At 39.3% G+C, this 27,087-nt stretch overlaps 1 protein-coding gene across 5 annotated transcripts in view; it reads right to left on the reverse strand.

Annotated features, from left to right (window-relative positions):
• Rich (Guanine nucleotide exchange factor subunit Rich) overlaps positions 1-27,087 on the reverse strand; it is a 253,655-nt gene that overhangs the window by 213,738 nt on the left and 12,830 nt on the right. For all 5 annotated transcript variants that reach the window (XR_011391807.1, XM_070083585.1, XM_070083584.1 and 2 more), the window contains exons 4-10: positions 25,256-25,433; positions 23,024-23,157; positions 18,153-18,244; positions 17,660-17,766; positions 15,252-15,409; positions 14,714-14,971; positions 14,339-14,581 (exon numbers count right to left, since the gene is read on the reverse strand). Coding sequence is in view for 4 of the 5 variants with exons in the window: in XM_070083585.1 (XP_069939686.1) it covers positions 14,339-14,581; positions 14,714-14,971; positions 15,252-15,409; positions 17,660-17,766; positions 18,153-18,244; positions 23,024-23,157; positions 25,256-25,433 (1,170 nt within the window). In the remaining variant the exon portion in view is untranslated. The remainder of the gene's footprint in view (positions 1-14,338; positions 14,582-14,713; positions 14,972-15,251; positions 15,410-17,659; positions 17,767-18,152; positions 18,245-23,023; positions 23,158-25,255; positions 25,434-27,087) is intronic.

Here is a 27,087-nt window from a genome sequence, read left to right on the forward strand (position 1 = left end):
TGGAAGGGGATTCCCCTTCTAAACACTAACACTCTCTCTCCCCTCCTCCCATCCCATCAATCATCACCAGATCTTCAATAGAAGTAAGTGTCATGTAATTGTGCATGCCTTTTTCAGTTTGTGTGTATTAAAATTAACATTTCATGTGGTAAAAAATTTTTTTTTTCATACTTTTGAGTGTCTTGCACGGATTAATTTGATTTCCATTATTTCTTATGGGGAAAATTCATTCACATACCGATTATTTCGCATACCAATGAGCCCTCTTGCACGGATTAAAATCGGTATGCGGGGGTCCACTGTATACAGTGGACGCCCGCATACCGTCGGCATCACATAACGTTCAATCTGCATACCGCTCGCTTTTATCGCAAAAATTTTGCCTCGCATACCGCTCAAAAACCCGCTCACCGCTCTTCGTCCGAGATGCGTCCAATGTGCGCCCTTAGCCAGCCTCACATGTGCCGCCGGTGGCATTGTTTACCAGCCAGCCTCCGTGGTAACATCCAAGCATACAATCGGAACATTTCGTATTATTACAGTGTTTTTGGTGATTTTATCTGCAAAATAAATGACCATGGGCCCCAAGAAAGCTTCTAGTGCCAACCCTACAGCAATAAGGGTGAGAATTAATATAGAGATGAAGAAAAAGATCATTGATTAGTATGAAAGTGGAGTGCGTGTCTCCGAGCTGGCCAGGTTGTATAATAAACCCCAATCAACCATCGCTACTATTGGTGGTACAGCTGCTGCTGCTGCTGTACCACCGTCAGCTGCTGCTGCTGCTGCTGCTGCTGCTGCTGCTGCACTGTCAGCTGCTGCTGCTGCTGTAGCACCGTCAGCTGCTGCTGCTGTTGTACCACCGTCAGCTGCTGCTGCTGCTGCTATAGTACCGTCTGCTGCTGCTGTAGTACCGTCTGCTGCTGCTGTAGCATCGTCTGCTGCTGCTGTAGCACTGTCAGCTGCTGCTGCTGTACCACCGTCAGCTGCTGCTGTAGTACCGTCTGCTGCTGCTGTAGCATCGTCTGCTGCTGCTGTAGCACTGTCAGCTGCTGCTGCTGCTGTAGCACTGTCAGCTGCTGCTGCTGCTGCTGTAGCACCGTTGTTGGTGTGGGTTATTGAGAATACTAAGAAACAATTAACCCCAGAGGATTTGCCACCCAGGATAACCCAAAAAAGTCAGTGTCATTGAAGACTGTCTAACTTATTTCCATTGGGGTCCTTAATCTTGTCTCCCAGGATGCAACCCACACCAGTTGACTAACACCCAGGTGAACAGGGAAAAATGCCTGGAACTAGTGCTCATATTGGTGAATTTAAAGCCAGCAAAGGTTGGTTTGAGAGATTTAAGAATCGTAGTGGCATACACAGTGTGATAAGTCCTGTTCTGGAAGAAAATGCAAAACAGGACCTACAGTACTCAGGAGGAAAAGGCACTCCCAGGTCACAGTGTCTCATCAGTCATTGCTGCATCTTCAATAAAGGTAAGTGTCATTTATTCTTCATTTAGTAGAGTAGTACATGCACAATATATATTGTGCATGTACTACTCTACTATTGTGCATGTATCCTTCTCTTTGTGTGTAGGAAAATGTATATTTCATGTGGTAAAATTTTTTTTTTCATACTTTTGGGTGCCTTGCACGGATTAATTTGATTTCCATTATTTCTTATGGGAAAAATTCATTCGCATACCGATCATTTCGCATAACAATGAGCCCTCTTGCACGGATTAAAGTCGCTATGCGGGAGTCCACTGTATATACATACATCTAGGTTTTCCCCTTATTCTAAATAGCTCTTGTTCTTTATTTCTTCTATTGTCCATGGGGAAGTGGAAAAGAATCTTTCCTCCGTAAGCCATGCGTGTCGTATGAGGCGACTAAAATGCCGGGAGCAATGGGCTAGTAACCCCTTCTCCTGTAGACATTTACTAAAAAAGAGAAGAAGAAAAACTTTATAAAACTGGGATGCTTGAATGTGCGTGGATGTAGTGTGGATGACAAGAAACAGATGATTGCTGATGTTATGAATGAAAAGAAGTTGGATGTCCTGGCCCTAAGCGAAACAAAGCTGAAGGGGGTAGGGGAGTTTCGGTGGGGGGAAATAAATGGGATTAAATCTGGAGTATCTGAGAGAGTTAGAGCAAAGGAAGGGGTAGCAGTAATGTTGAATGATCAGTTATGGAAGGAGAAAAGAGAATATGAATGTGTAAATTCAAGAATTATGTGGATTAAAGTAAAGGTTGGATGTGAAAAGTGTGTCATAATAAGCGTATATGCACCTGGAGAAGAGAGGAATGTAGAGGAGAGAGAGAGAGATTTTGGGAGATGTTAAGTGAATGTACAGGAGCCAATGAACCAAGTGAGAGAGTAATTGTGGTAGGGGATCTGAATGCTAAATTAGGAGAAACCTTTAGAGAGGGTGTGGTAGGTAAGTTTGGGGTGCCAGGTGTAAATGATAATGGGAGCCCCTTGATTGAACTTTGTATAGAAAGGGATTTAGTTATAGGTAATACATATTTTAAGAAAAAGAGGATAAATAAGTATACAAGACATGATGTAGGGCGAAATGACAGTAGTTTGTTGGATTATGTATTGGTAGATAAAAGACTGTTGAGTAGACTTCAGGATGTACATGTTTATAGAGGGGCCACAGATATATCAGATCACTTTTTAGTTGTAGCTACACTGAGAGTAAAAGGTAGATGGGATACAAGGAGAATAGAAGCATCAGGGAAGAGAGAGGTGAAGGTTTATAAACTAAAAGAGGAGGCAGTTAGGGTAAGATATAAACAGCTATTGGAGGATAGATGGGCTAATGAGAGCATAGGCAATAGGGTCGAAGAGGTATGGGGTAGGTTTAAAAATGTAGTGTTAGAGTGTTCAGCAGAAGTTTGTGGTTACAGGAAAGTGGGTGTGGGAGGGAAGAGGAGCGATTGGTGGAATGATGATGTAAAGAGAGCAGTAAGGGAGAAAAAGTTAGCATATGAGAAGTTTTTACAAAGTAGAAGTGATGCAAGGAGGGAAGAGTATATGGAGAAAAAGAGAGAGGTTAAGAGAGTGGTGAAGCATTGTAAAAAGAGAGCAAATGAGAGAGTGGGTGAGATGTTATCAAGAAATTTTGTTGAAAATAAGAAAAGTTTTGGAGTGAGATTAACAAGTTAAGGAAGCCTAGAGAACAAATGGATTTGTTTACCTGGAGTTTACCTGGAGAGAGTTCCGGGGGTCAACGCCCCCGTGGCCCGGTCTGTGACCAGGCCTCCTGGTGGATCAGAGCCTGATCAACCAGGCTGTTGCTGCTGGCTGCATGCAAACCAATGTACAAGCCACAGCCCGGCTGATCAGGAACCGACTTTAGGTGCTTGTCCAGTGCCAGCTTGAAGACTGCCAGGGGTCTGTTGGTAATCCCCCTTATGTATGCTGGGAGGCAGTTGAACATTCTCGGGCCCCTGACACTTATTGTATGGTCTTTTAACGTGCTAGTGACACCCCTGCTTTTCATTGGGGGGATGTTGCATCGTCTGCAAAGTCTTCTGCTTTCGTAGTGAGTGATTTTCGTGTGCAAGTTCAGTACTGGTCCCTCTAGGATTTTCCAGGTGTATATAATCATGTATCTCTCCCTCCTGCGTTCCAGGGAATACAGGTTTAGGAACCTCAAGCACTCCTAGTAATTTAGGTGTTTTATCTCCGTTATGCGCGCCGTGAAGGTTCTCTGTACATTTTCTAGCTCAGCAATTTCACCTGCCTTGAAAGGTGCTGTTAGTGTGCAGCAATATTCCAGCCTAGATAGAACAAGTGACCTGAAGAGTGTCATCATGGGCTTGGCCTCCCTAGTTTTGAAGGTTCTCATTATCCATCCTGTCATTTTTCTAGCAGATGCGATTGATACAATGTTATGGTCCTTGAAGGCGAGATCCTCCGACATGATCACTCCCAGGTCTTAGACGTTGGTGTTTCGCTCTATTTTGTGGCCAGAATTTGTTTTGTACTCTGATGAAGATTAAATTTCCTCATGTTTACCATATCTGAGTAATTGAAATTTCTCAATGTTGAACTTCATATTGTTTTCTGCAGCCCACTGAACAGGAGAGTTATTAAATGGAGAATTAGAGGTATTGGGAAGATGGAGGGAATATTTTGAGGAATTGTTAAATGTTGATGAAAATAGGGAAGCTGTGATTTAGTGTATAGGGCAAGGAGGAATAACATCTTGTAGGAGTGAATAAGAGCCAGTTGTGAGTGTGGGGGAAGTTCGTGAGGCAGTAGGTAAAATGAAAGGGGGTAAGGCAGCCGGGATTGATGGGATAAAGATAGAAATGTTAAAAGCAGGTGGGGATATAGTTTTGGAGTAGTTGGTGCAATTATTTAATAAATGTATGGAAGAGGGTAAGGTACCTAGGGATTGGCAGAGAGCATGCATAGTTCCTTTGTATAAAGGCAAAGGGGACAAAAGAGAGTGCAAAAATTATAGTGGGAGTTGTCACAGCTGCTCTTTGCTGATGACACTGTGCTTTTGGGAGATTCTGAAGAGAAGTTGCAGAGATTGGTGGATGAATTTGGTAGGGTGTGCAAAAGAAGAAAATTAAAGGTGAATACAGGAAAGAGTAAGGTTATGAGGATAACAAAAAGATTAGGTGATGAAAGATTGAATATCAGATTGGAGGGAGAGAGTATGGAGGAGGTGAATGTATTCAGATATTTGGGAGTGGACGTGTCAGCGGATGGGTCTATGAAAGATGAGGTGAATCATAGAATTGATGAGGGGAAAAGAGTGAGTGGTGCACTTAGGAGTCTGTGGAGACAAAGAACTTTGTCCTTGGAGGCAAAGAGGGGAATGTATGAGAGTATAGTTTTACCAACGCTCTTATATGGGTGTGAAGCATGGGTGATGAATGTTGCAGCGAGAAGAAGGCTGGAGGCAGTGGAGATGTCATGTCTGAGGGCAATGTGTGGTGTGAATATAATGCAGAGGATTCGTAGTTTGGAAGTTAGGAGGAGGTGCGGGATTACCAAAACTGTTGTCCAGAGGGCTGAGGAAGGGTTGTTGAGGTGGTTCGGACATGTAGAGAGAATGGAGCGAAACAGAATGACTTCAAGAGTGTATCAGTCTGTAGTGGAAGGAAGGCGGGGTAGGGGTCGGCCTAGGAAAGGTTGGAGGGAGGGGGTAAAGGAGGTTTTGTGTGCGAGGGGCTTGGACTTCCAGCAGGCATGCGTGAGCGTGTTTGATAGGAGTGAATGGAGACAAATGGTTTTTAATACTTGACGTGCTGTTGGAGTGTGAGCAAAGTAACATTTATGAAGGGGTTCAGGGAAACCGGCAGGCCGGACTTGAGTCCTGGAAATGGGAAGTACAGTGCCTGCACTCTGAAGGAGGGGTGTTAATGTTGCAGTTTAAAAACTGTAGTGTAAAGCACCCTTCTGGCAAGACAGTGATGGAGTGAATGATGGTGAAAGTTTTTCTTTTTCGGGCCACCCTGCCTTGGTGGGAATCGGCCAGTGTGATAATAATAATAATAATGACAATTTCAAAATAAGGTCCAGAATGAACAATGCAGACATTCCTGGCTCTAAAATAACATTTTCTTTGTTCATCAGTCATGTCTCCAGGCCCCTCTGATATTACTCTTGCTTTCTATTTTGAATTTTTATTCAAACAAAAAATAGAAGACTTACTATTATGCAGACTACTGCAATACTGTAATAATTGTATAAATAACATCAACCCATTCATGACTGCATGTTAGAATGGCTAGTTGGACATTTATTGGACAATGACATCATTTGTTTACTTTTGAACATTGGCAAAAATAAAAAATTTCCTGTACTTTGAGCTCCATTTCCAGGTTCTTTTTATAGTAAAATCAATCAAAATCTCCTCTATTTCTATAATATGTTTTCCATTCTATCAAAAGACACCAAGAAAACGAGAATACAACCATAAATATTATACAAAAATAGACCACAAAGTCGGCATTTTAATTAAAAAAAAAAGTCGGAGTTTTTTTTTTCTCATTATGCACTGCGTGCTCCAGGATTTTTTTATATGGTGCACACTGACCACACAGACCCATTCTCTCACATGTGGGGCTACCAGCTTTCTCCTGCTTGATTTGAAGCCGCTAGAATTTATGAGTATATATACGTCAAACACGGTACCTCATAAGACGTATATATACAGCCGCGACAGTCAAAGGGTTAATTCCCCATAATTTAATCCCACCCCTCTCCCAAACACCCTAGCATTTACTTCTTTTACAACCCCATCTATAAATATATTAACCCCTTAAGGGTCCAAGGCCCAAATCTGAAGTGGTGCCCCAGTGTCCAAGAATTTTCAAAAAAAAAAAAGAATGTTATTTTTTCTTATGAAATGGTAGAGAATCTTTTTGTGAAGGTAATAAAACAAAAAGTACGAAATTTGATGGAAAATTGATGAAATTATGCTCTCGCGAATTTTGATGTGTCAGCGATAATTACTAATCGGCGATTTTGCCAACTTGACTCCCATTTTAGGCCAATTACATTATTCCAGTCAGCCAAATTCTTAGCTATTTCACTAGTATTACTTCTATTCTATCGATTGAGCACAAGAAATCGCCAAGTCAACTGTTTCAACTACAAATTAAAGTGACCGGAAATTGTTAATTTGGCCAATTTAACACAAAGTTCAAAATATTCCAATTTCAAAATAGGGTCCAGAATAAACAATGCAGGTATTCCTGGAACTAAACTAACATTTCCTCTGTTCATTAGTTACGTTTTGAGGCTTTACAAATAAATTCCATTTTGATTTTTTATTCACAATGAATTTTTATTCACACCAAAAAATAGACGATTTACTGTTATGCAATACTGTAATAATTGTGTATAAATATCATCACCATATTTGTGAATGCATATTAGACCCACCAGCTGGCGTGTATTAGACGTGTGAGGTCGTTTGTTTACTCTTGAATATCGGCAAAAATTTAACATTTCTGCTACTTTGAGCTCAGTTTCAAGCCATTTCCAGTGCGAAAAACCAATCAAAATCATCTCTATTTCTGTAATATGTCTTCCATTCTATCAAATGAGACCAAGAAATCACAAATACAACTATAAAAAACATACGAAAAAACACTGCAAAGTTGTGAAGAAATTTTCTCCAGGAGGGGGGTATTAGCCCCTTTCAGCCCTGAGGGGCCCAGCCCTCTCAGAAGGGGGCAAATATCTTGTTTACTGCTACAGCGAGTAATTGACCCCAGATGCAGTACTAGTATGGGACGTGGCTCGACGCTCCGTGCGGTCCTGTGTTGCAAAGTGTAGCTTAATAAAAGACAGTTCATCTCTTACCTTAGCAAGACAATTAAGGAAAATCCTGCTCCCACTTTATTACCATAGTAAAGATAGTGGACATTGTTGTCTATGTTTAAGACAGCAAGAATCAAACATTCTGCTTTGCCTCATAGAGGAAGTGGCAAGGAAGCAAAAGTACTAGGTCAGCCTTTCCTTGGTGCTGGGGGCAGTGACGGTGTGGGGCGTTGTGGCGTCTTCAGATTATTTTTGACTCTACTGAGAGTGACACTGACACCAGGATAACCAACAAAGAACGATCTGTGCGTTAGTTTGAACAAAGTGTGAACAAATCTTGTGGAACATAGTGTACCAGTGTGCGTATTCCTAGACTATGGAAGACGTGGACATCAAAGGACACTTCAGCTTCTATCAAGTCACCGATACCTGTCGAAGGTGTGAAGAACACCATAGCTTATGCTACAAGAGCAAGGTAGGTTACGAATTTCTTGTAGTACGGGGGACTGCGCAGTTCTTGAGTCGCAAAGAGTTTGTAATCAACCTATAGTCGGCAGTTAGGTGCGGACTTTTGAGTCCACACAAGTAAGTTTGTCAGCCATCAGTGAATGAAATATGCTGACATAACACCCCCTAGGGGTAATTTATAATCTTACAAATTATAACACTTTACAGCCCGTTGAGAGATGACTTCGACAGCTTCTCAAGACCTCGTCTGCAGGGGCGGCTGTGCAGGCGATGAGCTGTCTTTCTAAGTTAAGTTTTCCTATATTTAAACTTAACTGGTAATCCCATTTCTCAACAAAAGTAGCTGTTTTAATCGAAAAATCATGATTTCAGTTTTTTTCCTCTCATTATACACAGTGTGCTGCAGGATCTGTTTTATGTGGTGCACACATACCACATAGATGTATTCTCTCATATCTAGGCCCAAATGTACCACTCACAGTTTATCAGAGTGAGCTGAGCTCATGACGAAGATCTACGGTTTGGACCCTGAACGTAAAGCCGTAGATCTACGGGACAGACCCTGAAAGGGTTAAACAACCATGGTGACATTACTCATCCCTGTCTAAGACCTACTTTTACCGGGAAGTAGTCCCCTCTCTTCTACACACCCTAGCCTGAGCCTCACTGTCCTCATAAAAACTCTTTACAGCATTTAGTAACTTACCACCTATTCCATATACTTGCAACATCAGCCACATTGCTCTCCTATAGACTATCATACGCTTTTTCTAAATCCATAAATGCAATAAAAACTTCCCTACCTTTATTTAAATACTGTTCACGTATATGCTTCAATGTAAACACTTGATCTACACATCCCCTACCCACTCTAAAACCTCCTTGCTCATCTACAATTCTACATTCTGTCTTACCTCTAATTCTTTCAATAATAACCCTACTGTACACTTTTCCTGGTATACTCAATAAACTTATTCCTCTATAATTTTTACAATCTCTTTTGTCCCCCTTCCCTTTATATAAAGGGACAATACATGCTTTCTGCCAATCCCTAGGTACCTTCCCCTCTTTCATACCTTTATTAAACAAAAATACCAACCACTCCAACACTATATCCCCCCCTGCTTTTAACATTTCTGCCATGATCCCATCAGTTCCAGCTGCTTTACCCCCTTTCATTCTACATAATGCCTCACACACCTCCCCCACACTCACATCCTGTTCTTCTTCACTCCTAAAAGATGGTATACCTCCCTGGCCAGTGCATGAAATTACCACCTCCCTTTCTTTGTCAACATTTAAAAATTCCTGAAAATATTTTCGCCATCTACCCAATACCTCCATCTCCCCATCTACTAACTCCCCTACTCTGTTTTTAACTGATAAATCCATTCGTTCCCTAGGTTTTCTTAACTTGTTTAACTCACTCCAAAATTTTTTCTTATCTTCATTAAAATTTCTAGACAGCGCCTCTCCCACTCTATCATCTGCTCTCCTTTTGCACTCTCTCACCACTCTCTTCACCATGCTTTTACTCTCCATATGCTCTACTCTTCTTATAACACTTCTGCTTTGTAAATACCTCTCTTAAGCTACCTTTTTCTCTTTTATCACACCCATAACTTCATCATTCCACCAATCACTCCTTTTTCCTCCTGCACCCACCCTCCTATAACCACAAACTTCTGCTCCACATTCTAATACTGCATTTTTAAAACAATTCCAACCCTCTTCAAACCCCCCCCACACATATATACATACACATACATACAAACACTTCTTCTTCTTTCAACAAACCGGCCATATCCCACCAAGGTAGGGTGGCCCAAAAAGAAAAACAAAAGTTTCTCTTTTTAAATTTAGTAATTTATACAGGAGAAGGGGTTACTAGGCTCTTGCTCCCGGCATTTTAGTCGCCTCTTACAAAACGCATGGCTTACGGAGGAAGAATTCTGTTCCACTTCCCCATGGAGATAAGAGGAAATAAACAAGAACTAGAAAGAAAATAGCAGAAAACCCAGATGGGTGTGTGTATATATATGCATGTATATGCAAGGATTAGGTGGAGTAAAATAAAGATTGGATGTGAAAAGTGGGTTATAATAAGCGTGTATCCACCTGGAGAAGAGAGAAGTGTAGAGGAGAGAGAGAGATTCTGGGAAATGTTGAGTGAATGCGTGGGGAGTTTTGAATCAAGTGTGAGAGTAATGGTGGTTGAGGATTTCAATGCTAAAGTGGGTAAAAATGTTATGGAGGGAGTAGTAGGTAAATTTGGGGTGCCAGGGGTAAATGTAAATGGGGAGCCTTTAATTGAGCTATGTGTAGAAAGAGATTTGGTAATAAGTAATACATATTTTACAAAAAAAGAGGATAGATTAATATACAAGGTATGATGTAGCACGTAATGAAAGTAGTTTCTTAGATTATGTATTGGTGGATAAAAGGTTGATGGGTAGGCTCCAGGATGTACATGTTTATAGAGGGGCAACTGATATATCGGATCATTATTTAGTTGTAGCTACAGTTAGAGTAAGAGGTAGAAGGGAAAAGAGGAAGGTGGCAACAACAAGTAAGAGGGAGGTGAAAGTGTATAAACTAAGGGAGGAGGAAGTTCGGGTGAGATATAAGCGACTATTGGCAGAAAGGTGGGCTAGTGCAAAGATGAGTAGTGGGGGGGTTAAAGAGGGTTGGAATAGTTTTAAAAATGCAGTATTAGAATGTGGGGCAGAAGTTTGTGGTTATAGGAGGGTGGGGGCAGGAGGAAAGAGGAGTGATTGGTGGAATGATGAAGTAAAGGGTGTGATAAAAGAGAAAAAGGTAGCTTATGAGAGGTTTTTACAAAGCAGAAGTGTTATAAGAAGAGCAGAGTATATGGAGAGTAAAAGAAAGGTAAAGAGAGTGGTGAGAGAGTGCAAAAGGAGAGCAGATGATAGAGTGGGAGAGGCACTGTCAAGAAATTTTAATGAAAATAAGAAAAAACTTTGGAGTGAGTTAAACAAGTTAAGAAAGCCTAGGGAAAGTATGGATTTGTCAGTTAAAAACAGAGTAGGGGAGTTAGTAGATGGGGAGATGGAGGTATTAGGTAGATGGCAAGAATATTTTGAGAAACTTTTAAATGTTAAGGAAGAAAGAGAGGCAGTAATTTCATGCACTGGTCAGGGAGGTATACCATCTTTTAGGAGTGAAGAAGAGCAGAATGTAAATGTGGGGGAGGTATGTGAGGCATTACATAGAATGAAAGGGAGTAAAGCAGCTGGAACTGATGGGATCATGACAGAAATGTTAAAAGCAGGGGGGTATATAGTGTTGGAGTGGTTGGTACTTTTGTTTAATAAATGTATGAAAGAGGGGAAGGTACCTAGGGATTGGCAGAGAGCATGTATAGTCCCTTTATATAAAGGGAAAGGGGACAAAAGAGACTGTAAAAATTATAGAGGAATAAGTTTACTGAGTATACCAGGAAAAGCGAACGGTAGGGTTATAACTGAAAGAATTAGAGGTAAGACAGAATGTAGGATTGCGGATGAGCAAGGAGGTTTCAGAGTGGGTAGGGGATGTGTAGATCAATTGTTTACATTGAAGCATATATGTGAACAGTATTTAGATAAAGGTAGGGAAGATTTTATTGCATTTATGGATTTAGAAAAGGCATATGATAGAGTGGATAGAGGAGCAATGTGGCAGATGTTGCAAGTATATGGAATAGGTGGTAAGTTATTAAATGCCGTAAAGAGTTTTTATGAGGATAGTGAGGCTCAGGTTAGGGTGTGTAGAAGAGAGGGAGACTACTTCCCGGTAAAAGTAGGTCTTAGACAGGGATGTGTAATGTCACCATGGTTGTTTAATATATTTATAGATGGGGTTGTAAAGGAAGTAAATGCTAGGGTGTTCGGGAGAGGGGTGGGATTAAATTTTTGGGAATCAAATTCAAAATGGGAATTGACACAGTTACTTTTTGCTGATGATACTGTGCTTATGGGAGATTCTAAAGAAAAATTACAAAGGTTAGTGGATGAGTTTGGGAATGTGTGTAAAGGTAGAAAGTTGAAAGTGAGCATAGAAAAGAGTAAGGTGATGAGGGTATCAAATGATTTAGATAAAGAAAAACTGGATATCAAATTGGGGAGGAGGAGTATGGAAGAAGTGAATGTTTTCAGATACTTGGGAGTTGACGTGTCGGCGGATGGATGTATGAAGGATGAGGTTAATCATAGAATTGATGAGGGAAAAAAGGTGAGTGGTGCGTTGAGGTATATGTGGAGTCAAAAAACGTTATCTATGGAGGCAAAAAGGGAATGTATGAAAGTATAGTAGTACCAACACTCTTATATGGGTGTAAAGCTTGGGTGGTAAATGCAGCAGCGAGGAGATGGTTGGAGGCAGTGGAGATGTCCTGTTTAAGGGCAATGTGTGGTGTAAATATTATGCAGAAAATTTGGAGTGTGGAAATTAGGAAAAGGTGTGGAGTTAATAAAAGTATTAGTCAGAGGGCAGAAGAGGGGTTGTTGAGGTGGTTTGGTCATTGAGAGAGAATGGATCAAAGTAGAATGACATGGAAAGCATATAAATCTATAGGGGAAGGAAGGTGGGGTAGGGGTTGTCCTCGAAAAGGTTGGAGAGAGGGGCTAAAGGAGGTTTTGTGGGCAAGGGGCTTGGACTTCCAGCAAGCGTGCGTGAGCGTGTTAGATAGGAGTGAATGGAGACGAATGGTACTTGGGACCTGACGATCTGTTGGAGTGTGAGCAGGGTAATATTTAGTGAAGGGATTCAGGGAAACCGGTTATTTTCATAGAGTCGGAACTGAGTCCTGGAAATGGGAAGTACAATGCCTGCACTTTAAAGGAGGGGTTCGGGATATTGGCAGTTTGGAGGGATACATTGTGTATCTTTATATGTGTATGCTTCTAAACTGTTGTATTCTGAGCACCTCTGCAAAAACAGTGATAATGTGTGAGTGTGGTGAAAGTGTTGAATGATGATGAAAGTATTTTCTTTTTGGGGATTTTCTTTCTTTTTTGGGTCACCCTGCCTTGGTGGGAGACGGCCGACTTGTTGAGAAAAAAAAAAAAACATGAATGTGTAGTGTGACCTAAGTGTAAGTAGAAGCAGCAAGACGTACCTGAAATCTTGCATCTTTATGAGACAGAAAAAAGGACACCAGCAATCCTACCATCATGTAAAACAATTACAGGCTTTCGTTTTACACTCACTTGGCAGGACGGTAGTACCTCCCTGGGCAGTTGCTGTCTACCAACCTACTACCTAGGACATACACACACACATACATAAAAAAGCAAGTGGCCATGATATAAAAAGCCCAGAGACCTGCTACATAGGAGGAAAGGAAGAGACATTATAACCACATATAATAATATCAGAGCTAGAAAGTTCATCATCATAAACGTTGTGGGAAAACAATGGAATAATTTATAAATTAAATTCTGAAGGTGGGATAAAAAAAAAATGAGCTCTGCTCATGTAGCAACAAACAGGTATAGTATTTACACTCAGCAGGTCATCCCAAAGTAACCCCTGCATTAAAAGAGGAGCCATTTTGCAACAAACCTCCATATGAGTCCTTCTCATCCCACACATTCTGATTCCCATGAGCACCTGCCTCACAGGCCTGAGCAGTCACATTCCCAGTGAGCTATACAGCGAGTCACCCTTGAAAATCTAGAGCTAGCAGGTGGATAGTAATCAGATCCTATCATTATCCCCACAGCCAACCATGTGGCAGGCAGTTGAGGAATAGGCTGAAAGGTTATCCATTGTGAAAAGAAAGTTGCTGACAGTGACAATAGCATACACAAATTAAAGTGGAGTTTAGGACTCTGTCATGCTCCCAGCCAATGTGGGCTTCCCAGGGGCCCCAACACAAAAATGCATTATTCAATCAGAAAGTGTCATAATTAAATCTCTTGACCCTCCCATCTAGGGTTTTCCTAAACAAAAAGATACACATTTCATAGTTACAAGGTATAAGGGAAAATAACCTCTTAACTTGAGAGTTAATTGTACCTAAAACTATTATAATTTTTTTTTTTTTAACAAGTCGACCGTCTCCCACTGAGGCAGGGTGACCCAAAAAACAAAGAAAATCCCCAAAAAGAAAATACTTTCATCATCATTCAACACTTTCACCTCACTCACACATAATCACTGTTTTTGCAGAGGTGCTCATAACACAACAGTTTAGAAGCATATACGTACAAAGATACACATATCCCTCCAAACTGCTAATATCCCGAACCCCTCCTTTAGAGTGCAGGCATTGTACTTCCCATTTCCAGGGCTTAAGTCCAGCTATATAAAAATAACCGGTTTCCCTGAATCCCTTCACTAAATATTACCCTGCTCACACTCCAACAGGGAAGTAGTCTCCCTCTCTTCTACACACCCTAACCTGAGCCTCACTATCCTCATAAAAACTCTTTACAGCATTTAGTAACTTACCACCTATTCCATATACTTGCAACATCTACCACATTGCTCCCCTATCCACTCTATCATATCACTCTATCATGATTTAGTCATACAACTGTATGTAGACCATATTACTGTATAATTAAACTTACCCTTATAGGCCAGTTTGAAGATGTATAATTATAAGGTATTGGAATAACTATCCACTGCTTATTAGCTGCAACACTAAACTGTGAATCTTTGTGATGCATTGGATTTTCAAAGGCACCTTCTTCATCATCATCAAAATATAGAGAGAGAGAATCCTGTGGTATATCAGAAACACCTGCGAGGCCCTCTGAGGTGTTGAGGTAGAGACGATCACTTCCTTGTAATAGCACCCGCACTAAACGACTCTGGTGATGACATAAATTGAGAAAAAGTTGTAATTAATGGTGATAATTCTACATAACACCATCCCCCTCAACAAATGAAATTCTCATTAAAGACAATCAAAAATATATTAAGAACTAAATTTTACAACCTACCATACAAGGGTTGACAGTGAGTGCACTCTTGATGAAGGAAAACTGCAGTATTGAAGTTTGCCCTTTCGTTTCAGAGGAAGACTCTTCTACATCAAAATTACTTCCTGAAATGACTGTGTCTACTGCTTCTCTTATTGTGTAAGCTCCTGACTTTCTCTGATAATGGTAAGATTCAGCATCACGATTCTTTTGCTGCTTGTGTTTACATTGTTCATGCTGCTGAATACACCAAACCTCATAGCCTTCAGCACCCCATTCCTGCAAACAAATATGCACTCTACAACAAATCACTATCCATTTTAATCCTACTTACTGAGAATTTTTTAAATCTTACCAGTTTCCATTCTTCATTAAAGGTTTCACTGTATTTACAAATTACAATACCAAGACAAATTAATTTTGAATCTCAAAATAAATTTAAGTATACACATAGTATATACAGTAATTAAAACTGAGATAGAAGAGGCACAAAGAAGTCTCAATTCCAAACCTAATGCATAATAATTCGCTAGTTAAAAGTTAAAAAGGAAGTACTTGCCATGTTAGTGATGGTTATGGCTCGTGATAGTGGATCCTCAGTATAATCCCAACGCAGCGACACAGTGAGCAGTGAACCAAAAACACTCCACAAGGAAAGCCCACCACCTTCCCAACTTAATCCAAGCACTGTACCATCAGGAGTCCACTTCATATAGCCTTAAATGTAAAATTTATTTGGTTTGATGTTAAACCCTAAGAGATGAAAAATTTACCAAAATATATGTACAGTAAGACTGTTTACTCATATAAATTTAATAACATATCTAATCATAAGCTGCAAAACAAGTAATGTATATAGCATATTTGTTAACACGCGCATGCGCACATGCACACACACACGCACACGTGCACATGCATGCACACACGCACGCACACACACACACACACACACACACACACACACACACACACACACACACACAAGTGGAGCAAAAAAATTCTGCACTGTTCCTAAAAAACAAAATATAGCATGTGCTGAATCATTAGAATAGCAAGGAAGGGTATCCAAGAAAAGGTTGTATGTGCTACCTGTGACCTGTAACATATATTTATGACTGGTTTCAAGGATTTTTCTACCCTTGCAGCCTAGCCTAGGAACAGGCTTTCTTGTTGATTCCCTTTTAAGCCAGACTCTTACTATTAACAGACCACCGGCAGGCCCACATAGCCATCACTGCCTGGTTGTCCGGAAACCACTGGAAACTAACAATGATGTACAGCTTCTCCTCACTTAGCGATGTACTCCTTGATCGACACCTCGGACTTGCGATGGGCTCTCTGACCAGTATGCATGCCTAAATAATGTATATTAGAGTTGATTTCCTCTATTCTATTTATTACAATATACAGTACACTACTGTATAAACATTTAAAAATATACCAGAAAAGTTATAATTGGTGCAAAGGTGAAATTAAAACAATATCAAAGATAGATGACACAAACCCACTACCATTATAGTATGCTCCTCACTTAGCAACGAATTTGTTAAGCGACATGGTCTTAGGAACAGAACTCCACTGTTAAGTGAAGAGAGGCTGTATTCATATATGAAACTAAACACTCAACAAAAAAGGATATACAAAGAATGCATTTACTTGAACCTTAGAAAAAACTTTCGGTGCAGTTCCCTGTGAAATAATAATTTAGAAACTATAAAATAAAGGAAGCACATAATGCAAACTATTACAATGGATGAGGAATTGTTTTAACTCAAATGGTTTATCATGTAAAAACAGTTTAAGCTCACAGAAATTTGATAAGAGATGGGAAAGATTTCCTGGCCCTGGTGATAGGAAGAATGAAACCATCATTTAAAATTGTGAAAAGAAAGAACTGCATAGAGGCAAAAACATTTTTTTTTCAACAAACCATCTGTATCCCATTGAGGCAAGGTGACCAAAAATGAAAATTTTTCTTTTTAAATTCAGTAATTTATACAGGAAAAGGGGTTACTAGCACTTGCTCCCAGCATTTTAGTCGCCTCTTATGACACGCATGGCTTACGGAAGAAGAATTCAGTCCCACTTCCTCATGAAGGTAAGAGGAAATAAAGAAGAAAAAGAACTATTAAGAAAACAGAACAAACCCAAATGGGTATGTATATATACGCATGTACATGCATGTGTAGTTTGACCTAAGTGTAAGTAGAAGTAGCAAGATATACCTGGTATCCCACATGTTTATGAGACAGAAAAAAAAAAAACACCAGCAATCCTACCATCATGTAAAACAATTACAGATTTCTGTTTCACAATCACTTGGCAGGACGGTAGTACCTCCCTAAGTGGTTGATGTCTACCAATCTATTACCTAGGAAGTTAAAACATATTTTCCCAAAATAATAGCTCAACACTATAAATGGTTGAAACTTTTCAAATGCACATGCAAAGGTTGGAGGGAGAGGGTAAAGGAGGTTTTGTGGGCGAAGGGCTTGGTCTTCCAACAAGCATGTGTGAGCGTGTTAGACAGGAGTGAATGGAGACAAATGGTTTCTGGGACCTGACGAGCTGTTGGAGTGTAAGCAAGATAATATTTAGTGAAGGAATTCAGGGGAAACCAGTTATTTTTATAAAGCTGGACTTGAGTACTGGAAATGGGAAATACAATGTCTACACTTTAAAGGAGGGGTTTGGGACACTGGCAGTTTGGAGGGGTATGTAATATACTGTACCTTTATATATGCTTCTAAACTGTTGTATCTGGGCACCTCTGAGAAGACAGTGATTATGTGTGACTATGGTGAAAGTGTTGAATGATGATGAAAATATTTTCTTTTTGGGGATTTTCTTTCTTTTTGGGCCACCCTGCCTTGGTGGGAGATGGCCAACTTGTTAAAAAAAAAAAAAATATTGTGAGCATACACTGTAGCTATAAACAAATAAAGGGAGCATGTATAAAGCACTTACTGACAGCTCCTGGGGAGCCTCCATAGTCTCGGTCAGAGAGGATCATTCTATGAGATACTTCTAAGCCTCCCGTTGCCTCATCTACCGTGTAAACAACACCCTGAGAGCTGAAATTATTAAGGAATTACTACTAACTTTACAGTAGCTATATAATTTATTAGAGAAATTACATAAAAAAATGGACTGTTAAATGGGTACACCGAAATGAAAAGTTCTAGTTAACACACAGAATACAATAGTATCATACACAGCACTACATAATGTAGTCAACATATAAAATACAGTAATCTCACACACACAGCACTACATGATGCAGTCAATACAGAATGCAGTTGTCTCATACACAGCACTACGTGACGTAGTCAACACAGAGAACAATCTCACAGCCTTCACTACAACGTATGTTCAACAGATATATTGTACGTATTACAAAGAACAGAAAATACAGTTTCTACATGGGCAAGGTAAGAAAGAATTTATATTATGTACTTACTTTGCTCGGCCATAGGCTAATAATCTATACTTGTGATTGATTGCAGCACAGGTCGCATCATCCAGTTCCCGTGCCCAGATACCTTGTACTGCCTGCAGACAAATCATAATCTGACAAAGTGTGCATATTATTTTACCACTTTTAAAAGCTATCAATCCCTCAGTTAACATATTAGAGAACTTGACAAATTTATTGTTTATATTAATGCTCTTTTAGGGGGGCCTGTCAAGAGGTTATATCAACTACAGTAACATATTTCAGGAATAGCTTATTTAATGATGGGAATTTAATAACTATGTCAAAGAAAGACTGGCCACCTACTCAGGAACTGACTGGTTAGTCAATACTTTGAACACAAGTAGTTGTTTCAATCATTAACAATTTGCTACCTATCATTACTAACTTGTTACTAAATTATCATCATCATACAGAAATTATGATGTCTGTGCACTTCTGTTAGGAGAGCTAATGAATGAATGACAGCGAATGTCTTTCCTTTTATTGGATCACTCAACCTAGGTGGGAAACAACCATTAGGTAAAAAAAAAAATCTGTACATCAAAGCCATTAAAAGCCCCCCCCCCTTTACTCCATATTCATAAAAAATTTTTTTTTTTTTTTTCAACAAGTCGGCAGTCTCCCACAGAGGCAGGGTGACCCAAAAAGAAAATACTTTAATCATCATTCAACACTTTCACCTCACTCATACATAATCACTGTCTTTGCAGAGATACCCAGATACAACAGTTTACAAGCATATATATAAAGATATACAGTGGACCCCGCTTTACGATCACCTCCCAATGCGACCAATTATGTAAGTGTATTTATGTAAGTGCGTTTGTACATGTACGTTTGGGGTCTGAAATGGACTAATCTAATTCACAATATTCCTTATGGGAACAAATTCGTTCAGTATTGGCACCTGAACATACTTCTGGAATGAAATAATATCGTAAACCGGGGTTCCACTGTATAACATATTCCTCCAAACTGCCAATATCCCAAACCCCTCAAGCTATATAAAAATAACCGGTTTCCCTGAATCCCTTCATTAAATATTACCCTGCTCACATTCCAACAGATCGTCAGGTCCCAAAAACCATTCGTCTCCATTTATTCCTAACACGCTCACACAGGCTTGCTGAAAATCCAAGGCCCTCGCCCACAAAACTTCCTTTATCCCCTCTCTCCAACCTACCCCGCCTTCCTTACCCTACAGATTTATACGCTCTCCATGTCATTCTTACTTTGATCCATTCTCTCTAAATGACCAAACCACCTCAAAAACCCCTCTTCAGCCCTCTGACTAATACTTTTATTAACTCCACACCTTCTCCTAATTTCCACACTCTGAATTTTCTGCATAATATTTACACCACACACTGCCCTTAGACAGGACATCTCCACTGCCTCTAACTGCCTCCTCACTGCAGCATTTACAACCCAAGCTTCACACCCATATAAGAGTGTTGGTACCACTATACTTTCATACATTCCCTTCTTTGCCTCCACAGATAATGTTTTTTGTCTCCACATATACCTCAATGCACCATTCACCTTTTTTCCTTCATCAATTCTATGGTTAACCTCATCCTTCATAAACCCATTCACTGATACATCAACTCCCAAATATCTGAAAACATTCACTTCTTCCATACTCCCTCTCTTCAATGTGATATCCAATTTTTCTTTATCTAAATTGTTTGATACCCTCATCAACCTACTCTTATCTATGTTCGCTCTCAACTTTCTACCTTTACACACCCTCCCAAACTCGTCCACTAACCTTTCCAACTTCTCTTTAGAATCTCCCATAAGCACAGTATCATCAGCAAAAAAGCAACTGTGTGAACTCCCATTTTGTATGTGATTTCCCATAATTTAATCCCACCCCTCTCCCCAACACCCAAGTATTTACCTCCTTCACAACCCCATCTATAAATACATTAAACAACCATGGTGACATTACACATAACTGTCTAAGACCTACTTTTACTGGAAAGTAATCTCCCTCTCTCTGTGTGTAAGGGGCCCCGCAACCTTAAATATTCCATCTCTTTATTTTTCAACTGATTACGTTCATTTTTGGTGTACTATTAGAAGCTTATATTGAGCATGCTTTGTTGAAGTTTCAAAAATATCGGCCAAAAAGGAAATGAAATATGCAAAATTTACAAAAAATTACATTTGGCAGCGAGCCTGTACTCAGTGGTACTTGCAAAAGTGGTTTTGACACTTGCTGGTGATAGAACACTTCTAATTCCATCAAAAATAATGCACCAATTCTAAAATAAACTTTATCTTCATGCTAAAAAAAAATAAAGTTTTATAACTTTTTTGACATTTTGGAAGATGTCGGTCTTGTTGCCCACACAAATCTAAAAATATTTGGGATACTTCAGAAAGGACCTTTGTAATTTGCAAAGCAATCATTCTTCTATGTTTGTTATGAAAATCAAGTCAATTCATTCATAAATAAGGATGGATTGACCCTAAATAGGTAAATAACTTACTTCCGAGATATAGGCCGAAGTGTGCAGCACCCCAGGTGCCCGGGGAAATTTTTTTTTCCCGAAAAATTAGCTTTCTTTACACTTTTTCCATGACCTATGAGTGTTTATTACAGTTAACCATTGTAAATCTCTGTTTTCTCTCATCATAGTGATGAGAGAATGGGTCTTTCACCTCAATGGGATATATCCCCAGATTTTTTTCGCCTCTCGGGCATCATATTATGCTATATATTATTTTTTCTGGTGTACTTTTTATGTTTCTATGCTATTATTATATTGCCCTATGTCATATTAGATCAATTGTGATAGGTAAATAAGCCTTATAATTGATATTATCGTGGGTATAGAATATTTTGTTGGCTGGTAGTTTCGGCCATCTCAGCACTATTCCCAGGGGAGGTTCCTGATTGGTTCCTGGACCATATTAACTGCACCCACTCTGCCATGATCTCAGATGGTGAATTTGTATTATATTAGCCATAAAGATATAAGAAAACGATAACAAAGGCTGGGAAAAAAAAAATGCCGTGTCAGCACACTTGCTACGCAAGGCGCTGTCACCATGCCTGTTATAAATGACTATAATTCCTTTTAGAAACATCATATAAAAATGATAATTATACCAGAGTGCAGCCAGAAATTTCAGCTATTTTTTGGTAAGAACAACTCAATTTTCGTAATTTTTCAATTTTTTTTTTATTTCGCGCAGCGAAGTGTGAGGCGCCCCTAACCTGAGCCTCATTATCCTCATAAAAACTCTTTACAGCATTTAGTAACTTACTACCTATTCCATACACTTGCAGCATCTGCCACAGTGCTCCCCTATCCACTCTATCATATGCCTTTTCTAAATCCATAAATACAATGAAAACTTCCCTACCTTTATCATAAATACTGTTCACATATATGCTTCAATGTAAACACTTGATCTACACATCCCCTACCCACTCTAAAGCCTCCTTGCTCATCCGCAATCCTACTCTCTGTCTCACATCTAATTCTCTCAATAATAACCCTACCATACACTTTTCCTGGTATACTCAGTAAACTTATTCCTCTATAATTTTTACAATCTCTTTTGTCCCCCTTCCCTTTATATAAAGGAACTACACATGCTCTCTGCCAATCCCTAGGTACCTTCCCCTCTTTCATACATTAAACAAAAATACCAACCACTCCAACACTATATCCCCCCCTGCTTTTAACATTTCTATCATGATCCCATCAGTTCCAGCTGCTTTACCCCCTTTCATTCTATGTAATGCCTCATAAACCTCCTCCACCCTCACATCCTGCTCTTCTTCACTCCTAAAAGATGTTATACCTCCCTGGCCAGTGCATGAAATTACCACCTCCCTTTCTTCATCAACATTTCAAAGTTCCTCAAAATATTCCCGCCATCTACCGAATACCTCCAGCTCCCCATCTATTAACTCCCGTACTCTGTTTTTAACTGATAAATCCATTCATTCCCTAGGTTTTCTTAACTTGTTTATTTCACTCCAAAAATTTTTCTTATTTATCATCTGCTCTCCTTTTGCACTCTCTCACCACTCTCCTCACCTTTCTCTTACTCTCCATATACTCTGCTCTTCTTATAACACTTCTGCTTTGTAAAAACCTCATATTATCAATGCCATTAAAAGCCTGTAAGCCTCAATCCATATTCATAATCTATTCAAATTTATAGGCCAGAAATCACATTACACAAATCATTAGTGTATAATGTAACCAAATTGGTGGGAAGTACAGTGCCTGCACTCTGAACAAAGGGTGGGGATACTGCATTTCTGAGGGCTATTTGAACTGTGAAGTCACATGCTTATGGCAAGGCAGTGACTGATGAGTGAAAGTGAAATCTCTTCCTCTTGTTTTTGATCACTCTACCTCATTGGGAGATGACCAGTGTGTTAAAAAATTATTGTTAATGTTTAAACATGTCTCCTACCTTTCTATAACACATCAGCTGTTTCTCACAATGGAATGGTGACCCAGAGTTGTAAATGCATTCACCATCACTCAATCACTGGCAGTTTTTACACTGGTACACAGACATCACTCAAATACCCAACTGAAAAGCAACATCTCTAACCATTTTCCTTAAATCCCTTCTAAGATGTTGCTTTATCATAGTCCAATAGCAAGAAAATCCCCAAACAACACTTGGCTCCAATGACTCCAATCACACTCATACTTGATGTCTGTTTGATGTTAGTAAAATTAAGAATGCAATTAGGAAAAATCCCCCAAAAAACACTTGTCTCCAATGATTCCAGTCAACACACCCACATATGATGCCTGCTTGATGTTAGCAAAATTAAGAATACAATTAGGAAAACACAATGTATTACTTACATTTGGGTCAAATTTAAGTGTCGAGGCAGTGAGAAATGCAGCTCTACCATCACTAAGAACAATTGCAAAGCCTCCCACCAGAGGAGAATATTCTAGATCTATTACATGTATTCCTGGAATGTCCAGGGGAACCGCTGAAATGATACACCAAAAATAAAGGCTCATTTTATAAAAAAAAAAAAAAATTAAAGACTTAACCTTTACACAAACATTAAAATACCTAACGGTGAGTTAAATTAAATTATGACAGACAAACTTCAAATTTTTAAAAAAGCTTCTCATTACAGATTATTCCCACATTTTTCTCACCCTTCCAAAGATGACTGCCATAACATAAAAGCCTTCAAACAGCCAAATTTAAACATGATAGTCTTAACCTTTTCACTGCAACATTCTTACATACATATATACATACATACATACTTATACTGCAATGCTCAAGAATACTCGCAACTGAGAAAACAGTGACTAAGCTCTATAAGTACAACTATCTTGTGATTGTATGCCATGATACATGTCAGAAAATTCAGCTGTCAGTCCAATTGCCATTTCTCTTCGAATGTCATCATTTTTAAGTTGATATTAATGTTTTGTGATTTTTATAATTTATGTATGTCTGTGGAGATAAAGAACATTATCCATGGAGACTAAAAAAAAGGGGGAATGTATCTAGAGTGTAGCGGTAGCATCACTCTTATATGGGTGTGAAGCATGGGTTTTAAATGTTGCAACGAGGAGGTTGGAGGTAGAGGTGAATTTGTAGTTTGGAGATTAGAAGGGGTGCAGTGTTACTAAAAGTATTATCCAGAGGACTGAGGAGGTCAATGAGATTATACATTTCGAGGATAGAGCAAAATAGGATGATCTGGAGGGTGTATAAATCTGTAGCAGAGGGAAAGTGAGGTAGGGGTCATCCTAGGAAAGGTTGGCTGGAGGGGGTAAAGGAAGTTTAGAATGTGAGGGGCTTGGACACCCAACAGGCATGTGTGAGCATGTTAGATAAGAGTGAGTGTAGGCAAGTGGTTTTTATGATTTTGTGTGAACATGGTAAAACTTATAAAGGGATTTAGGGAAACTGGTTAGCCAAACTTGAGTCCTGGAGATGTGAGGAACAGTGCCTGCACTGTACCAGTTTGGAGAGGCAGCTGGACTGTAATGTTGGTGAGCCTCTGGCAAGATAGCAATGGAGTGAAGTGAGTGTTTCTTCTTCTTTGGACCACCCTACCTTTGATGGAGACTGCAAATGTGTTAAATGTTCAGGGATGTTAAGTTCTGAGTCTGTCATAATAGATGATGCTGATGATATACAGGAGTTTGCATATCAAAAACTACTTTTTGCTAATCACGTAGTAGTTTTCTGAATTCCAAGTGTTTTATCCATTTTTCTCCAGTCAGCAAGATAGACCTGGACTCAAGGGATCCTCCTTTATAAATATTGGCACTATGTGCCATTTTCCATTTATCCACCAGATTATCCTCTTTTAATGAAATCTAAGGTTTTCAATAGAAAGCAACTTAGGTCACCTGCATTATGCTGTCAGGTTTTAACCCCCATCTTACATGTGCAAGCAAGACCTTACATTTGCAAAGCATAAGTAGATCCTTGTGTGGCCCTGTTAGGCAAGGGCTGGCCATCTCTTGTGTTCTTTCTTGCATATATGAATCATAAGCACATCCAATGATTTGGCCTGTGCTGGGCTGCATCCCTCAGCCATGAGATATTCAACCAGTCTCTTCAGGATCGGTTCCTGGCCCTACATTCAGAAGGCCCCCCACCTCCTAGCTATCTTGTCTCTAGTTGCTGACTGACAAGTGTGATCTGTACAAATCACCATCTGATGTGTGTGCACCACCCAAGCTGATACTGATAATTAGAACACTGACAAACTAGAATTTTACTGCAGCTTAGCAGACCTCCTGGTGCTATCAGAATAGGTGTACCATATTGCAAAATGGGCCCCTTGGTCTCCATCAAAGAAAGAGCTTTTATTTTTAAGACTTACATTTATCATTCAAATTCTATTTTCATTTATTATTCCTATAACTGAGGGTGGAACAAACATTTGATAAAAGAAATGTTGATACATTAATTGCAGGAGGGCACATGGAGATATGAAAATCATGTTTTAAGTCATAGTCTACAAAAACTAAAATATAGTAGATACAAACTGAACACTGTCCACTCTTAAGCATATGTTTTAGCCCTACTTAAGTGAAACATGAAAAACTTACCTTTCATAACTAGCTGATCGTCACAGAAGGGAACCCTGCGTAGGTCCACACAGTAATCATAATTTAGTGAACCATCCCAACGCAGTCTTTGTATATGACCAGTGCCTGTAGCCACCATCAACTCATCACGTAAACAAACCAGGCCTTTAACTCCTCCAGCTACTTCAGTTTCAAAGGCCTTAAAAAATTTTATATTATACATTAATTGCTATTAATATTACACAAAGTACATGTCATACTACTTATAGGATTTGCATTAAATGAACTTTCCTAAGACATCACAATATAAACTAAAGAAATCTAAATTATTCTACTAACAAGACTGACTGATGCATGATCAGGTAAAATACAAACACATCCTCAGCCCCAACATTTACTCTCACTATACTTGCACATCTCTAGGTATCTCCACATCCACTGAATGCTTTGCTTATGTTGACACTGTATTACCAAATGACAGAGGGATGGATGCAGGTGTCCTGAGGAAGAGGGAAGAAATACCTTCACTGACGAAGCAACTGCTCATGTACATTACTTGATTCAGCAACATTTATGATGGTGGTGGTGCAGATGGGGTTGGGAGGAGGGGGGGTTAGGTTCCATCATGTTGGTGCCTTGGAGGATATTTCTACCTACCACTCAAGATGCCATTTAGTATGAATTCGAGGGTAACGTGTTCACGTATTATGGGCGCAAGAAGGCATGCACCCCCCAAAGGTTTAACAAGATTCACAAAGAAACCTTAATTTTATTAATGCAGATGTTACAAAACTATGCCATCCAAGCACAACATGAGATACAAAATGCAAATTCAATGTATGTTTCAGAAAGCCTCCAGATGGTGCAAATGGTCAAGCAGTGTTCTCTTTCCTAACACTAGCCCCATTACTAACCTTGAAGAACATGACAAGGAACAGGTATCCATTGACATGACTCCCAAGTCACTCACAAGCATCACAACTAAATCAACCATCAGCACACTTTCTATTCCCACATCACTACAGTTATTATGCACCATTTTATAACAATCACATAATATAAGTTAAGAGAACAGCAAGATTTTAGCTAGTACTGCACTCTATATATTGCATGTTATTAACCCCTTCAGGGTCCAAACCCCCAATCTTAAATTTGTCCCCAGGGTAAAAAAAAAAAAAAAATTATGAAATGGTAGAGAATGTTTTTCTGAAGGTAATAAAACAAAAAGTATGAAATCTGACAGAAAATTGACGAAAGTGTGCTATCACGAATTTTGCAGTGTCAGCGATCTTTACATATCAACGATTTTGCCCACTTTGAGTACTATTTTAGGCCAATTACATTGTTCTAGTCAACCAAATTATTAGCAATTTTGCTAGTATACCTTCCATTTTATCAATCAACAGCACACAAGAAACTGCCCAATCAGCTATTTCAACTGCCCAATAGTCAAAAATTAGTAATTTGGTCAATTTCGCACATTTCAAAATATTTCAATTTCAAAATACGGTCCAGAATAAACAATGCAGGTATTCCTGGCACTAAAATAACATTTCCTTTGTTCATTAGTTACATTTCCAGGCTTTACACATGAATTCCATTTTTATTTTTTATTTACACAGAATTTCTCCTAGGTAATAGGTTGGTAGACAGCAACCACCCAGAGAAGTTCTACCATCCTGCCAAGTAAGTGTAAAATGAAAGAGTGTAATTGTTTTACATGATGGTAGGATTGCTGGTGTCTTTTCTGTCTCATCAACATGCAAGCTTGCAGGTACACATCTTGCTACTTCTACTTATACTTACACTACACATACAAGCCTATATATACACACCCCTCTGAGTTTTCTTCT

The sequence above is a fragment of the Cherax quadricarinatus genome, chromosome 10 (assembly GCF_038502225.1).
Source record: "Cherax quadricarinatus isolate ZL_2023a chromosome 10, ASM3850222v1, whole genome shotgun sequence".
NCBI lineage: Eukaryota > Metazoa > Arthropoda > Malacostraca > Decapoda > Parastacidae > Cherax > Cherax quadricarinatus.